A 17,116-nucleotide genomic window follows, 5' to 3' on the forward strand; every position below is an offset into this window, starting at 1 on the left:
TTGTATGTTTTGGGTGCTATGTACCGGAAATGCCTTCTAGGAAGAATAGAACCGTGTTGTGGGAGAACCGACAGGACTCTTGGAGGAACCTAAGGGACAAGTCAAGTTAACCCCGGATTACGAACAAAGAAGGGCTGTGCGACTATGTTGAGACGCGTTTAACCAGGTTAGAGGCAAGGCAAACGTAATACTGACGATTGAGGAATATGACGACGAACTTCTGAAACGAACAGGTGATACTGTCATGCACTTAAAATACATTGAGGGCCTAGAATTACAGTCTAGTTATGATTTACCGCGTACCAATACAGTCAGTAGCTATGTGTATGATTTGCTGTTCTAGATTTATCATAATCATATTAATTGTCTGAGTATGTCACTACTGTTAAGTTAAGGATAGCGCTTTCCTTATTGGTTCGTGATAAATATATACATATTCCATGTGCGCAAGCATTATAGTCGACATTATTCTGGCATGTGGCTTTTGTTTGCTTCACGACTTTAATCTTTATCATATACTTTCATTCTTAAATGGTTAAAATGCATGAAATACGTTCATAGAGACACACATAATGGGAAAAGCTTTTGATCTTTAAACCTAAAAAACAAGTCAGGCGGATGGTACGGCAGGCATTCATGCGATGGTAGAAAAGTTGAAAATGCGACAGGAATTTGGAATTGAATCACGTTGAAAACGATAAGGAAAATTAAATGAATCTACAATCTACACACCAAACAAACACATGCACACATTCTGATACTATAATAAACGATTATCATTAAACACTGAGGTCACATTCGTTTGAGATCTCTGGTAGCAAGACAAACAAGCAAACAAAAAAAAACTATACTTTTAGCTTCATCTAGTCAGTTAATTGAATGTTTCATCTGTTTTGAAAAGTAAACCAAAAGAACTAACACAAGGACAAGAGGCAAACAAATATAGTGTACTTCTGTACACAACAATTATAATACGGTCGTTACGTGAAGCAAACAACCAATTCACTGCTGCAGTATGAAAAGATCTTGCCGAAAAATTCTCATTTCGACAGCAATGCACTGCACTGTTTTTGGGGAAATATTTTTCAAACACAAAAATCCATTCGTAAGGACAGAGACGACATCGTTGACAAAAGCTTTTAAATGATAATCCATTACAAAAAAATGACAAAATAGTTGAACAGGAAGCAAACACGCAACAAGTGTGTGCCCAAAGAAACCCATCTAATGTATTACGCATTCACCATCTATGTGCAACAAATCATCTACCAAAATTACGGAATCCATTGGTCAGCAAGACATCCGATCTTCTACTGAAAAACCCCTTTATATTGTACGCAAAGTGCAAACATGATGTATCTTTAAAACTAACTGCAAGACAACAACAACCAAACACCTAACATTGAGCGGAAACGAACCGAATACATCGTCATTGTGACATGGAACGAGCGTAAGCATAGGATCGATCAATAAGCTGAAGAATTACCACACTATTCAACCAATTTAAACGATACAAAGGAAAACAAAAACAAAGAGACAAAACAAAACCTATTAACCTATTATTATGATGTATGGTGAAATCAATAAAAATGAATAAAATTCAATAAAAATTACAAAACTCTACGATTGTCCTTGTGATATTATCATTTGTCCGATGAAATCCTCACCACGGTATGGTGGTTTGGTATTGAAGTTTATCTATTTCCAATATTCTTTTACTTAAGTTTCATGCTTACGTTTTTGTTACAAGTCAATGTCCATCCGCTGACCGTGCAGGGGATTGCGTACGAGTTTAATAAATGAAACGATTATTGCTAGCCTATACACGGTCATGTTTGCATCTCTCGTTGATGAGCCAGTGCATAGCTTTAGCCCCCATCCCCCGATTGGCACTGGCTATAAGTCAACAGTCCGATGCATGCACGATTGCAAACAGTGTTCATGTCTTTCTTTCACTATCGGAGCGATCGGCGCCACTGGTCCGTGAACGAGTTCCCATATCTAGCTGAAAGAAGTAACGCGCACGATAATCGAGGCAATGGTGTGCTGGCTCTTATGCTCGCAGCGCGGTGAACTGGTGAAACACATCCAGTATGTGCGGGTCGAGATCGGACGTAAATAGCAAACTTTCCAATGTACTGCTGTATTTTTGCACTTGCTCGTGGTGCTAAAGACGAATAATAAAAAAAAAACACAGTAATAGCAGTACGAAGAGGGCCGGTTAGTAGGAGATAAACAAAAAATATCGTTAGTACAATGTAAACACCACTAAAAATCGCATTATCGTGAGTTAGGGATAGTTAGCGAAACTCGGCTACTTACCATCATAAACACTTGCTGTAACCGACCAATAGTCCAGCGATACCAATCGGTGTCGTAGTCCCGTCCGTCTGTGTCACACTTGACCAGATGTTCCGACAGTATCATGATGAATCGTTGGAATATGATCAAAAACAGACGCTTCTGATCTACGTAAGCCGCTTCCAGCTTCTCTTCCATTCGTTCCACCTGTTCTTCGGTTGGCTTTTCGCCCGATCCTTCTGTGTTTTTGCGATGTTTCTGAGGATTGGGCGAAGCTTCGTCTTCCGACTCGCTGCTTGAAGATTCTACTGTGCGGGCTAGCTTTTCTTTTGCTTCATTCATTTCTCGGCCTAGCGAAGGCAAGTAAAAGGAACAGATTTACTGATTATCTCTTCATTGGCGTTGGCGCGAATGTTTCAAATACTTACTCAGCTTAGTGACGTGTTGGTTCATCTTCTTTATAGTGAGATGCAAAATTTCCCACAAATACATTTTTGTGAACTCACCCACCATTTCCTTCGAAAAGACCCACGTCGCTACAACGGAACATTCGACGATCTGCACCTTGAGAAGTTTATCCACGATAACGACCATCATCTGCTGATGATCAACCCACAGTTCGAACATATTGTGTAGAATGCAAATCTGAGCTTCCTCCGTTTCTGCCAGGGCCTGTATAAATCAAACAAACAAAAACAGGTGTTTATTATAAATTTTCTACACCAGGAGTATTTAAAATCTTACCTTAAATACGGTATGAAACTTTGAAATTGCAGCAAAGCTGTGGGAGAAACTCTTAGAGCCCAGATTCAACAACGTTTGCACGAAAACGTCAATTTTCAGTGGGTTGAAAGGCGCCTCAGCCATGTCCATGTCTGACGCATCCCTAGAGTTCGGCAAATCGTTCAGCTCGCTCAGGACATCCTCATCATTACATTTCTGACGAATAGCTACCACAAGCTTATGTGCAGTTGCTGTTCCCGGCAAGGATGCTGATGAAGAAAAGGAAAACAGGAATAATATTAATAAATAATGTTAATACTAATAGTTCTGCAATCAAAACAATGTATTAACAATTCTATTGGAATCGACACGCAACGAACATCAAACATCAACACCTGTTAATAATCGATCAAAGATGGTAAAAAATGAATTCAACGTTGTAAAAAAGCTCCTCCCAGCGTACGAGAGACAGAGAGAGAAACGACGACCCCTAGCACATTCCGAACGATGGTTAAACATCACTTTTACTACACAATTCGATTCGAAATTCCAGCACGAGCTAGTGCCAAAGCCAGCAACATCATCGCTCTCGCGGATTTTCCACTCGCTGAGGTCCCCATCCCCAATGCAGCGATTTAACTGCACTTTTTCTCGACTTCTCCCTTGCCGGCGATATATGCACGCGAGCATTGCTTTTCTTTTCATTGCATCTGCTTCACACCAGGATCGCCTGGCCGCGGCAGGTCTGATGATCTGTCCATATGTCTAACTCCTCACGTCTGATCAACTGAGGTGGAACTTCGCTCGCACACACACACATACACAAAACAGGCGTATCGCTTTGCCCACGATACCGGCAAAAACTCTCGATGAAGGAGTTTCGCCACTTTCTTTCAAAAATGTCAGTTTTGAGAAAAGTGCAACACGCCTGCCTGCCATTGGCAGTGAAAATTATCGACAACGATAAGTCGCCTCATGTACTTAGGCGCACAAGTACAGCATAACTAGCGCTAGTGCCTTCCCAAAGCGGGATGGATCCGGTTCGAGTGCTACAGCTCAAGATCTCTGCTATGTTGAAATCGCCTGCTCGTGGAGATGGAAGCCGTGGTAAGCTAAGTTGAGCGGGATGGGGGTTTTACTCGCACCTGCATACACGAAAAATTGTTTTTGTGAAATAATTGCTATTAATGGTATTTTAGCAGCTGGTAGCAGATTAGCGGTGAGTTTGTGGATTAGAAGAATGTGAAAAGCAACCTCACGAACGATCGATCGTGGATCGTTCCTCAGGTAATAAAAGACACTGACAAGGTTGTTGGCTGTCCATATTATGTACCACGATGCACACAGCGAATTAATTTTTATTAAACCATTTCTCACTAATTAGCATGTAACGATAAAACATTTATGACTGACCACTTTACGACACAGAAAAAGGGTGTGAAGACCCCATTGAATAGTAGTTTTTTCCAGACGAAAGTACTATTTTTGTACCGCGGATAGAAAGTATATTTGTTATGGAAATAACATGTCTGAGGTTGGGAATTAAAATGACGCAACCGTAGAACCTTCTCTTCCTTTCTTGTTATGCAATGCATGTTGTACACCACTGGCAAATGGTTTCCTTATTATCCAATAATTATTCCGAAACTTCCTTCTTTCGAGTTTTCCTAACCGCAACATAATTGAACGTTTATGGCAAGGTAGAGCTAATAATTTTATCCGGTATGAAAGTAAATCCAAGTAAAGACAATCAATGACGAAACCAAGTGTTTTAGTTTGCAATGTTCTGTGTGAACTGTGAACGAATGAACTTGCATTTAGTCTACAGTTCATGGAACTTCTCATCTTTCCATCAATCTTTCCATGTTGAGCATGAATTTAGTTCCACATGTGCTACACGCCACCATAAAACAGTAGCACTCAGAGGCCTTAGCTGAGGGTAACATGTCGCCAATGTCGAGCTAAATCATATTTTAAAGGTTTTATGAGCGCCATGCACATCACCCCTGCGCGCGTGCATTGTTTTGGCGCAATCTTTGCCTACCGATCCGTTGATCTCTGCAACGCCGTCCGTCCATCCGAAAACCGTCCGAACGACCTAGAAACCCATTGTGTTGCTTTTTAAGCGGCAAATTTGTATTCAAATGTTTCCTTTTCTTAATCCATTTGAATCTACCAGCAACCCAACTCCTCCCCTGACATCGTTTACCTTGATCTGTCACTAGAATTACCGCACCCGTTGGGGGTAACTTCAACGAACGGAGAAACAATTGAACTTTTCCGCGAGATCGACGTTTCCGGGAAGTGAGGAATCGCCCCCTAAAATTGTTACGCTTTTTTGTTCCAAATCTATAATCGGAAAACGGAATCAAAGTTACAGAAAATGGCCCTTCGCGTTTACAGTTGAAAACACCACCACCAAAGGCTGGACACTGCCGTTACCGTTTTGGCCAAATGCAGTGAGGTGTAACATTCTCTCCTATCCGTTCGAAATACACACGATATATCGAAACGTTGAACTGTCAGGATATACTTTCACTCAACGCCACTAACCCTCAATCAACGCGATTTGCTTTTCCATGCTGAACAGATTTCGACAGGTTGGTTTCGTCTTTTGATTCAATTAAGCCTTTTATCGTTTCAATTATGACAAACTGGAACTCTACCTGGCTATTTCTATTCACAACAAGCATCATACGTAATCAAATGCATTCGTCCGAAGAAGCAATCTATTTCAAACATAATTAAATTGTCTTTTTTAGGTTCATCGCCAACCGCCACTTATGCAACAACGGTCAAATAGCGAAAGAAGACGTTCCGAACGTTCCTGGCACCATTTGAATACGAGAAGAGCACTTTTTGCATTCCACTCTATGTGCTCAAAATTTACATTTTCAACACATTACAATCCAGACGACAGACTCACACGCTAGCTGTTGGAAAAGCTGGAATTTATGCAAAAAACGCGGCTACAATCACATACATATTCGCCCACTGTTGGGCATGAGCTCGTACATCACAGTTCGTCAAACGAAACTAATCCCAAAGGTGGTGCCACAAGACGTAACAAGAGAGGCACACATTTTGTGGACACCGTGAAAAAATACACGACGGAAGTCCAGAGGAAAACACTCTACTTGCGACATTACCAACCCATTAAAGCTCGCTGAAAGATCGCGCACACGACCAAGCATTACAATTTCGTGCAACATTAATTGCTACTCCGGTGACGATCGGATCGTCTTGAGCGCCCGACCCGTTGGATGCAAATACGACCTAACGTACTTTTGAAGAGACAAACTCACTCACCCCTGGTGAGCATTAAATGCTGCATAAGCGAGAAAACCATCAAGTTGACGTTTTATCGACGAAAGAAGATTTGGTCGTTTAGAGGGCGAAATACACCAAAAAAAATCGCTAGCCCTTGCACAGGTGGTGAGAAAACACACAGCCCGACAACCCGCAACGATAGAAAATGGAAATTAACCGAACCGAAGCCCCGCCATACCGAGCGAACGATCGCAGCCCGGTGCGCGGTGGTGTTGAGTTTTCGCGCTCGGGAGAGGGGGGCTGGAAAATGCAAACACGCTTCTGCACGATGATCCGATGAAGGCGTCGCGTCCGTATGGAAAAAGGGAGGGAGATCCACCCGATCTGCATTGGCAGTGGTGGCGGCGCCAGTCGATGGCCAGTTTTAATATGATTTTGAAAATATTACCCTTTTCAGTTGGTGAAAAACGCTCATTCGAAACGGTCCACATTGGCGGGTATACGCAGCTAGAGCTGTAGTTTAACCACCGATACGAGTTATCACACCGGTCGATTGATCGATTACAGTTAGTGAATAAAAAAAAACAGTTTGCATCTTAATTGAAGTGTACTGATAGAGCCACAATGTACGGTGAATAGTGTGACACGGAGATTTTCCCCTAACTACGGGGACTTGTTTCTCACTGGTGAAGAACACTGACAGAATCCATCGCATAGTGAGTGAGAGCATCGATTAGAGAGGAGCTCCGATATCCGCGACGATCTCTAATGCAACAAAGTGACTAAAGCCACGGCATTACAGACAGAGCCGAACTAACTGGCTTTTGTTTCGGTTTTAAATCTTCAAAACGGTCATTTGTGTTGTGTGAAAGGTGTGTGTGTGTGTAGATGCGTACGTGTGTCCGTTTTGGTGGTGTATGCGATAGTGTGTAAATGTTCTGCTGCACCCTTAGGGCCCTGGTTCTACAACTGTACAAGACGAAAATTCAACAAACGATCCATCACTGTCAGCGGCCAATCACGTTCCGCCATGGATTACATCGGACGTACAATGAACATTTGTTTAATTCTTTTCATGGTAAGACTGTTGGGCCAGTTGGGGAGTTAACTGATCTTACGAAACTGCACATATCCCTACCGATCACAAGACCACCGACCGCTCGGTGCTTAAGGCATTTCTTCGAATAAGGGTTGCAAAATGGCAAAATTCTTGTGTCGACACTACAGAAAAAAAAAAAAACGCGACGAGGTTTAACGACAATGTCTCACTTTGCATACCACCTCATCGTTGAGTCCCAAAGGGGTAGTGAACTGCTTGCTGTGGGAAAAATCTTTTCTTGGAGATATAAGACACCTAACCGAGATTGTCACATTCAGTCGCGAAGAAAATATTTCTAACGGTGGCTCACTTTTAACATCAAGCTATTGAAGGACTTTTGCATTGAAAATTAATTCGATGATAAACAAAAGCCTTTACTGTACCCTGCACCATTAATAATAACAGGACACTGTTACGATGCCACTGAACAAGAACTTGGCCGATTAGAATCTGTTTTGGAAAGCGATCAAACGATTCTAAAGTTACCGATTTTACACGCCACACAAACAATGCCCTACCCCCCCAATGGGGGTGGCACAAATTAGCTTCACATAGCGAGCGCCAGCGAGTCCACAGAGCCCTTGACACTAGCGGGAGAAATACTCTGTCCCGGCACCTTGCATCGGCTGCAATCGTAATTTATTCATCAGCGTTAATGCTCTGTTGATGAGTGCCGGCGACCGTTTCATCGGTACCAAGCAAGCTGGGTCAAGACAGCAGTCGTTGGCTGGCTTGTTGTTTTGTGGTTCGTTTAATTACGAACACAAATTTAGCCTCATTGAGCGGCTGCATGAGAACTTTTTGAGCGCTCGAAAGAACGTCACAGCAAGCAGCATATACTATTGTGTCCAAGAAAGGTAAACGCATCAATAGCGTGCATTTGTTGCTTGATGGCACGAGAACGGGAAGCTCTCAAGGCGATCGTGATGAAGATACAGCAACGATAAAGCCTTCGAAATGAAGAATTGTGAACTTGAAAACTATCGCACCGGGTAATCCCTTAAGACCGTCAATAAACGCCCAATAAATCGTACCTGATTGTAGCCTTTTTGTATCAAATTTTTCTTACTCTTGTACTATCAATGCCACCAATTAATTAACCTCAAATTAATGTATGTTTCCCCCGTTATTCGTTTCAGATATTCATTACCGGCAACCATTGCCAGTACTTCAACAACCGTGATATCATTCTAACGCCCCACCATCTGAAGACGTACCCGGGCAAGGTTCTTTACTATCGACCGCGCGACCAGGTTCCGTCAGACGAGAAGCCCAATACTACCGGAGAGAGCGGTAGCGCGCTAGTGCCCTGGGAGGAAGTGTTAAAAGAAACCGTTTTTCTAGCATTGAATGATAACAAGACGAGGTAAGTAAAATGGGAAAACGCTTTCAGGCTGTACATAGAATAACGCAGGTATAGTCGGGGGAAGTTTAGCTAATAATTTAGAGGCGCCTTAAGAACGTAGTTTCTCTTCGTCGTAATTATTCCATATTAAACAGGCTTCGAAAACATGCTTAAAGAGAAAATAAAAACACCGGATAATGGGTGTTCAATTGCCAGTTGAAAGGAAAAGTGCGCTTGAAAAGAAAAGTCTAGCGCGATACGAACCAGTGAAGTGCGAAGTATTTAGTACCGGGCGTAGTCGTTCCACGCGGCTGCTCAACGCAAGGCCATGCGCTAGTGTATAGGAGATGTTGGTGTATGTTTATGCAAAACACAAGCTTTCCTTCTTTCTTAGCGATCCGAGCGTTTGCTTTGAATGAAGTGCCACCAGTAGCGGTATAGATCAAGTGGGCATGAAATTGCCGACTCAACGGGCAGGCCACAAAAAGCACGAACGATAATCTGGATCTATGTCTATGTAGCGTTTTCCTTTTCCGCATTCACAAAGAAAGATCATTCCTATATTGAATGTAATGACAGTAGCAAATGACAATGTGCCCACTACCGAGTAGGAAGTAAAACAAAGCTCCATTCCCTCCTCTATCAGCGTTTTAATTTGTTTATCTTTGCTTCCTGTCTTTCAAACGCGCATCGTTAGCCTTCAGCAACAATCTTCTGGAAGCACTGACAATGCACCGCTCCTAGCGAACCGACTGCAAAAAGCGATCTACAACGCACCGTACATTGGGGTGATTGATCTGACCGTTCCACGCTTTGGAGACATCGTCGAATTGGCTCACGGTCGCCTCGAGCTGGAGGGAGACGATTCCTACTTTTTCGTCCAGCAGCAGGATGGTAGACTGGAAGAATCGTCCCGCAACGTGACTGCCCTGTGGAAAGTGGAACGTATTCGACATCGTGACGATCTGCGGGGACATCGGTTCGAGCTGAAGTTCACCGTCGCCCCTTCGAAGCAACTGACGAACGTGGAGGAAGCGAACAAACTGGCACTGGAAGGCGAACAGGAGGAACGGGAGGCTCAGAACAACAATCGAACCTTCATCATTCGTGATGAAGATTATCCGAAATATTTTGCTCCAATGATCACCTCCCCGAACGCCATCCCGATGCATCGGAAAAACGATCAAATGTTCGATCGAACCTTCTTCGATATGGTACAATCGCAGCAGGGCCACTCCCAGTCTCACCAGTTTGCACCGGCCACTCGTTTCTATCGACCTGCTGCAGTCCCTCAGCCACAGCAAACCATCACTTTCGGTCAGTATCTGATGCAATCGTTGCTGTCTGGTGGCGAGGCTCCGAAGTACCACCATCACCACCATCATTATGTCCCCGGCAAGATGGCTAGTCCTGCGTACTTTGGAGGTTTGACGGCCGCTACGAGCAATCGCATCAAGTTCCCCGATTCGTTCAGCGGGTCAAGCCACTCGGTTCCAAAGTTCTACCAACACATCCACTTCCAGCGTCCTTCGATTGCTCCACTAGCTCCAACGGCTCTCCCTGGAAGTTATCTATTCCACCACGCGAAGGATACGCATGCTCCGGCACCCAGCAACATCCATCAGGACTTCACAAAACTGGTCGATCTTCGCGGTGCCACAACTCCAACGGCGCACGATTCTACAGATGCCAAACCGACCAAAGCCAACGGAGTTTCGCCGAAACCTCCACCGTCGGCTCAGAATCAAATACACCAGCAATCCTTCCAAGCCCTGAAGACATCGCCCAAACCTCAACAGTTCCCAACTCAACAGCAGCAACAGCAGTTCCATCAACAGGTGGCAACGATAGCGACTGGAGTGGGAGGACAACAGCAAACAAGTTCTCCTGCCCAAAACATGTTCCCTCAACAGTTTGCTCCACAACAGTTGCCGCCACAGCAGCAGCAACAGCAGCAGCATGTCGTCTATCGGCAACAGGTACCGCCGCAACAGCAGCAGCAACAGCAGCAACAGCAACCACCCATTCTGATTCATCCTCATGCTCACCCGCAAGTGGCCGCCGGAGGACCTCCGGGCTTCTTCCCCTCATCACATCTCATCCAATCGATCCCCTTCTACAATCCTCAAGGCCAGATGGTGGTTAACCACATTCCGGTCATGTCCAATCACCACATGTTCCAGATGTCCCCGCCGCAACCGATCGCCATACCGGTGCACGTACAGTTAATCCCTCCCGTAGCGCCCCAGGGACACCTGTACGGTCCTCCGCAGTCCCAACAGCAATCGCAACCGCTTCATCCGCATCAGCAGGATGGTGTCCAAGCCATCCCGGTGCGTATCATGCAACCCATCCCGAATCCCGTCCACCTGTACTCGCCCGTCAATCCCTTCCTTCCTCCGCTGCAAGCCCAGCAACAATCTCCATTCCACCATCACCACCATAACCCGCATCATCCGACGATTATCACCGTGACACCCAAGACTACTACCTCCTCCTCCTCCTCCCCATCCATCACCAACTACCAGCACCATCAGCATCATCCCCATCCGGCGCACGGTCATCACGGGTCAAACCACACGTTGGTCCCTCCCCCTGCTGGCCATCAAACGTCGGCTTCTCCCCCGTCCCAGCATTCACATCATCCGCATAGCTTCCATTCGTATAATGCCATTCCCACAGTGTTCAAATTTACCAGTTCTAACGCAATCCCACACCCACAGAAGACGACCATCGGAGGAGGAGGCCCAACGTCTTCAACTGCTTCTTCCCAGCATCACCATCGCACCCCGAACGTCCAGCTGAGCGGCCCATCTATTAGCCCAACGCCAGCCCACCGACATCGGTTCTCAACGCCAGGTAACAGTGGCGCAAAGTCATCCGTGTCACCGTCGTCTTCTCCGTCGACTGCCACCGCAGGCTCACCGTCTCCGACCTCGGCTACTCGTCCCAGTGCTCGCTACACTGCGTCAGTCGGTCAGGTGAGTGGGCCTACGGTTAGCTCGACCGCAGCCAACCATCGCTACGCACCCCTGCCAACGGTCCCGGCTTCGCCCGCTGGTTTACGGGAGAAATTCACCGCCCCGGCGTTCCAACCGGCCGCCAGCGAGTCCAAGCAAACGTCCCGCAAGCTGGAACCGCCGACCGCCAACGCCGGTGTCACCGATACCGTCGGAAGCCCATCTAATGCCGTTTCACCCAAATATGAATCATTTGGTGTCGAGAACGCCGTCACGCCAACGTCCGCCGAATCCTTGCTATCGCCCTCGTCAACCGTCAGTAGCTTGTCACACAGCTCACACTCGCCCACAGCTTCGCCCGCTTCTCGCACAACCCTCGCCGGAGGAGCGTTCAGTTACAACAACTTTATCGATGCATCGGGCGCTGTCAGTGTCACCGCCAAGTTAACGTCCGAGCAGACGTCATCGTCCCACCATCATCGCAGCACGTCCGTAACGTCGCCGATTGTGTCTTCTTCCGCAGCTTCCCCATCCTCTACGACGCCCATATCCATCACCACGCAGGCCACATACGTCCCACCACCCAAATCTTACATCCAGCAGCTAGGTCCAACAATCGGTGTAAAGTTTCCGCCCGCTTTCAAAAGTATGCCTTCCGTAACGATTCTTCCGCCCCAAATAGAAACTCCAATTTCGTCCACTCTCAAGACCTATCAGTACCTAAACCATCACGATACGTACGATTTCATTCCTTCGCGCGTCGTTGAGTTGGCACACGTTAAAAAACTGAATGGCCAAAAGCACGCAAAACGTAACAAAGCACAGAAGGGACAGAAGATGGTCCAGAAACCCAACGGTCCTTTGACAGGACCTCCCGTGGGAGTAGGAATGAGCCCATCAGGAAACCATCATCATCACGTTACGGTTACCAGTAATAAGCCACTGCGTTTCTACCCTGGAGATGGACCCGAGTATGCGACCCATCGTCCCGAAGCTCAACTCAGCGTCCAGCTGCCTCCACCGGAGAAGGATTACACCATGACCTATTACGGTACGCCTAAGCACAACCAGAAAGTGCAAAGACCTAAGAACTTCGTTACTCCGCTTCATCCCTATCAAGGCTCCACGACAACCCCGATCCCTACGTCCGCTGTCACCGTACCCTCATCTCCAACTCCATCAGCCACGTCGTCGGTATCTTCTCCGGCTCCTGCAAGTGTCAGCACCACTGTTGCCCCACAACAAGCTACCGTTAGCCAGGGGAAGAACGTAACGGTCTCGACGTTCCGCTCGGCAACTGCTTCCAGTACGGCCCACTACTACAAGAATCGGAATGAAAAATCCGACGATCTTACTACGATGACAATAACTACGATGCGACCACGCATGATACTCAAGACCATCTATAGACAGTTCCCAGGATCGTTCGTATCGACGTCTACGTCCACGGAAAAGCCGATCCAGAAATGGGTACCGAAAAGGCCACGGACGAGCAGCAAATCGACGAGCGGTGAGTTCTCAACTTCGACGCTCCCGTCTTCATCGCATCCATCGGTAAGTGGTGAACAGGCAGTTGCATCGTCAGAGCGAGTTGTGGATGTGGTTACGAAAAATCCCGTAGTTGTGCCCGTGGTACGATCGAACCTTGATCAGCAGATGCAGCGCGTACGTGCTTCGCGAGGTCGCAGTCGCTACACGTACCGTAGAGTACCGTCCGGAAATCCACCACCGATCCCAACTGGCCATCAGCAGCAGCCGAGCAATAGCGTGCGGACGAGCCGTGTACGAAACAGCAACTTTAGCACATCTACCACCACCATCAAGCCCGTACCCGGTGTAACGTCTTCCGTGTTCGACAGCAATCGTATCGATGGTCGATCGTACGAGCAGCAGGAACGCAAGGCCGAAGAATCAGTCATGACGCCAACGGGGAAAAACGCTTCCAACGAAAAAATCAAACGGGATACCAGCGAAGCCGTTGAAGATGATACAGACCGGGTTGTGGGCGTAGCGGAACAATTGGTCGCAAAGCAGGCCGAAAACAAACACGATGCACTGGAGGTGGCTGAACCGGAAAAGGAGTTTGTGATGGTGAAGGCCAACATTTCCCCACCAATTGCCACGAACCAATCGAACATGGTATTTTTCGAGGCAAGCGATGCCGGTACGCTTGAACCGAGCAGTCCAGCCACTGAGAATGGTCGCTCGATCGGTGGATCGACTTTCGATGATCTCACGATGTCCATCATCAACCACGCGAAAGCAATCGTAAATCAGACCGAAAAACCGACGGACGCAGTACAGGAAGAGGTGCTTGCTACGGATGAACCCACAGCAGCCGTTTACGGTGGCAAATCGATCGAAAGCAACGAGATCGCGCATAAGGATATGTACGAGCCGGAAACCACCGTCGAGGTGACGACCACGGTCGGTAGCACCAGCTCTCCTGTTACGGAAAGCACCGTCAGTGAAACGTTAGGCACCACGACAATCGAGGATGGAGCCGAGGAGGAACCAAGCCAAACGACAGTGGCCGTCGGTGTCGCTTGAAGCCTGCCGTCGTCCTTAGTCATACAACCGACTCACAATCATGCCACGATCATGCAGAGAGGTACACTGAATTCCTTCCATTGCTAAACTTTTACATCACACCCTGATCGTACGAATTGATCTGCATGTAGTTTTTAAAAACCCTCCACTTCCTTTTTGTGGTCAGTGAGAGACATTAAATTATTCTAACGTTAAATATTATTTATCTCAGACTGTGACAAGACAGCAACACGGTATCCGTAGGAAGGAGAACGAAGCAAAAATATCATCCATACGTAGCGACGTATGGTAGTAGCAAGACAATGTGAATAAAACAAAGCGAAGCCAAAACACAACCGCAACGAACCCAAACGATCTAACCAAAACGAACGGAACCGGAGCGTAGAAAAACGCACGGTACACAAAATAAAGGGAAGAGGAAGAGAGAGACACCGAGATAGCAAAAAGCTTCCCAGTGCCGTTCGAGTAGGAGAATGCAATTTTGTTATTTTGTTTATGTCAAAATAAAGATAATTTATAGTGTACAAATAGCGTTGAGTCGTAAGCGGAAGAGCTACCTCTATCACTCCGCCCACCAAACTGCACTCCCTGCGATCCATAAAAAATATCACGTAGCTTAGCACTGTGTGAAATGTGCTTAAAAGCACTCAGTGTACTTTGCTTGACCCAACAATATGTATAATATATTGAACTTGGGGCTGTTTTTTTCTTCACTTACCAGCACCTTCCATCGAGTACTTGTAGTGAGGCATGGGTGGTTTGGGAATCAGTTTCGCATATCCTTCCGGCATCATTTCTTTGAAGCGATCGTGGTACGAAAATCTACAAAAGTAAAGGTTTGATTATTTATAATAATTTTCGATTGTCATCTGTATTCTCCCTTCCAAACTCACCTCAAGCACTTTAGCAACACCTCCTGTATGAACTTTGGTCGAGGATGTTCGTTTTCAAGCAGCAGACAGCTGTCCCAATCGTCCCACGACCAACGGAACTGGAAATTGCTCAGATGGTACGAGAACCAGTTGACGAACCGATCGAAACACGACGTATTCATCGAATCGATACGCATGAACAGAATTTCTGTGGCCTGTGCCAGCACCTGCGGCATCTTGGACGGCTGCTGCTTGCACAGCTCGATCAGTATTGATCCGTAGCATATCTCGAGGTAGCGCGGCGTAGGCATGTGAAACAGTTCCGCAAAGATCACTTCCACGATACAGTACTCCAGCGGAATTTTGTCCTTGTACGGTAGCATCAGCAGATGGATGGCGCATTCCTTACGCTCCCAGCGATGCATTTCGATGATCGAGTGCAGATGTTCCTCGATCAGGAAACGTTCGATTGAATGTGCTCCGGGCAGAATCGGGCCCGGAGGACAGTCAGTGTAATCGAACATACGATACACGACCCACGGCATCGGATACTCAAACGAATCCTGATGCGGTGGTGGATGAATCACGGGGATGTTGTGTTGCAGTGCCTCACACAGCACCGAATCGAACGCCAGATACGGTCGAGGAATGTGCTTCTCGGTCCAATTATCCTGCCGTAACTTCCGAATCTGAGCCCACAGACAGTCGAGATACTCTTCCTGGGGATGGGGTGCATCGACCGACCAAACACGAAGCGCGTTATGATGCTTCTTGGTGCGCTTGTTCAGGAACACTTCGATACGCACTAGCAAGTTTTCCAGTGCCGATTCCTTCTTCTCGTACAGCTCCCGACCGACCCACGGTAGGGTCGATAGCACCGCAAACACGTACCAATCGCGGCGCACCTGTGGGACATTGTCCTCGTTGGCCGCATCGACCATACTGTCCAGCAGCTGGAGCAGCGAATTCGTCGAAATGACGTGACAGTTTACTAGATCGGCCAGAAAGCGGAGTGCATACCTGGCCGCATCCCACTGGCACTGCTTTAAGCTATCCTTGAACGTTTTCACCATGTACTCCACGAACTCACCGCCAAAGTTGTAGTTCTTGGCGTTCATTAGTCCCACCATGGTCGAGTATATGGTACACTTTTCCGGCATTTTGATCGGACAATCCGACAGGATGCGGAGAATTTTGCTCCGAAAGTTCCCCAGATCGGACTCGAGCACCGACACCAACCCTTCCAGGTTCGATTCCAGCGAGGAGGAACTGTTTTCGCCGACTCGTAGGATCAGCGTTTCTAAACGCTCTTCCATCTCCTGGTTTTCGGATACCCTGCGGCGTTTTTTGTTGCGCTCTACGGTTGTAAAAACATGATGGAAAAACAGTTCAATTATTGTTCCGGTTATGGTAGATGTGTTTTGCTGTCGATGCTGTTTTTGTAGGTTAAAGGCGTCCGCAGATACGTACCACCGTAAAAGTCCCCATCATCTTCGTATGCGCGTCTCCGATTCATCTTGATGCCGTACTATTCCTTTGTTGCTGTGAGTACAATACGAAAGACTGTGCCACCGAAAGTTATCAACTTATTATCGTAAAATAAATACACCAACAATCCGAAAGTACAATTATCGTACGTACTGAGTTTACGAAAATTGGACGCAAGAACTGAAGCAAAAAAACCTCACACACGCCAAGTCGCAGTGTGTCAACAATGTCAAGCGAGCAGACGCGTTTACATCTACATCGCCGGTACTTCCAATTCCTTGCTCAAGGTGTATAATGGGGGAATGGAAATGTTTTTGTGATTAATCCATTAAAAAACTGTTTTTCGACACGTATCAATTGAAAAACATGTTCTTATGAAGCCACCAAGCATTATCATCGAATATGAATCGGGCAATCAATTTGTATGCTTGATGCATTTATGTATTTATGTATTTTCTGTTGTTGTTTACTATATACATCTCGGTTTCGATTCCAGCATTCATTTTGT

The 17,116-nt window shown here is 46.4% G+C and overlaps 1 protein-coding gene across 1 annotated transcript; it reads right to left on the reverse strand.

The window, feature by feature from the left end:
• Window positions 1-1,874: 1,874 nt before the first annotated feature.
• Window positions 1,875-16,803, reverse strand: LOC126557131 (nuclear cap-binding protein subunit 1). Its single transcript, XM_050212801.1, has 7 exons — window positions 16,591-16,803; window positions 15,142-16,477; window positions 14,967-15,070; window positions 3,046-3,293; window positions 2,730-2,973; window positions 2,323-2,651; window positions 1,875-2,167 (listed from the first exon to the last, which is right to left on the reverse strand). The coding sequence occupies exons 1-7, from the start codon at window positions 16,634-16,636 to the stop codon at window positions 2,054-2,056; spliced, it is 2,421 nt and encodes an 806-aa protein (XP_050068758.1). The 5' UTR covers window positions 16,637-16,803; the 3' UTR covers window positions 1,875-2,053.
• Between the last annotated feature and the right edge of the window lie 313 nt (window positions 16,804-17,116).

Source organism: Anopheles maculipalpis, chromosome 2RL, assembly GCF_943734695.1.
Source record: "Anopheles maculipalpis chromosome 2RL, idAnoMacuDA_375_x, whole genome shotgun sequence".
Taxonomy (NCBI): domain Eukaryota; kingdom Metazoa; phylum Arthropoda; class Insecta; order Diptera; family Culicidae; genus Anopheles; species Anopheles maculipalpis.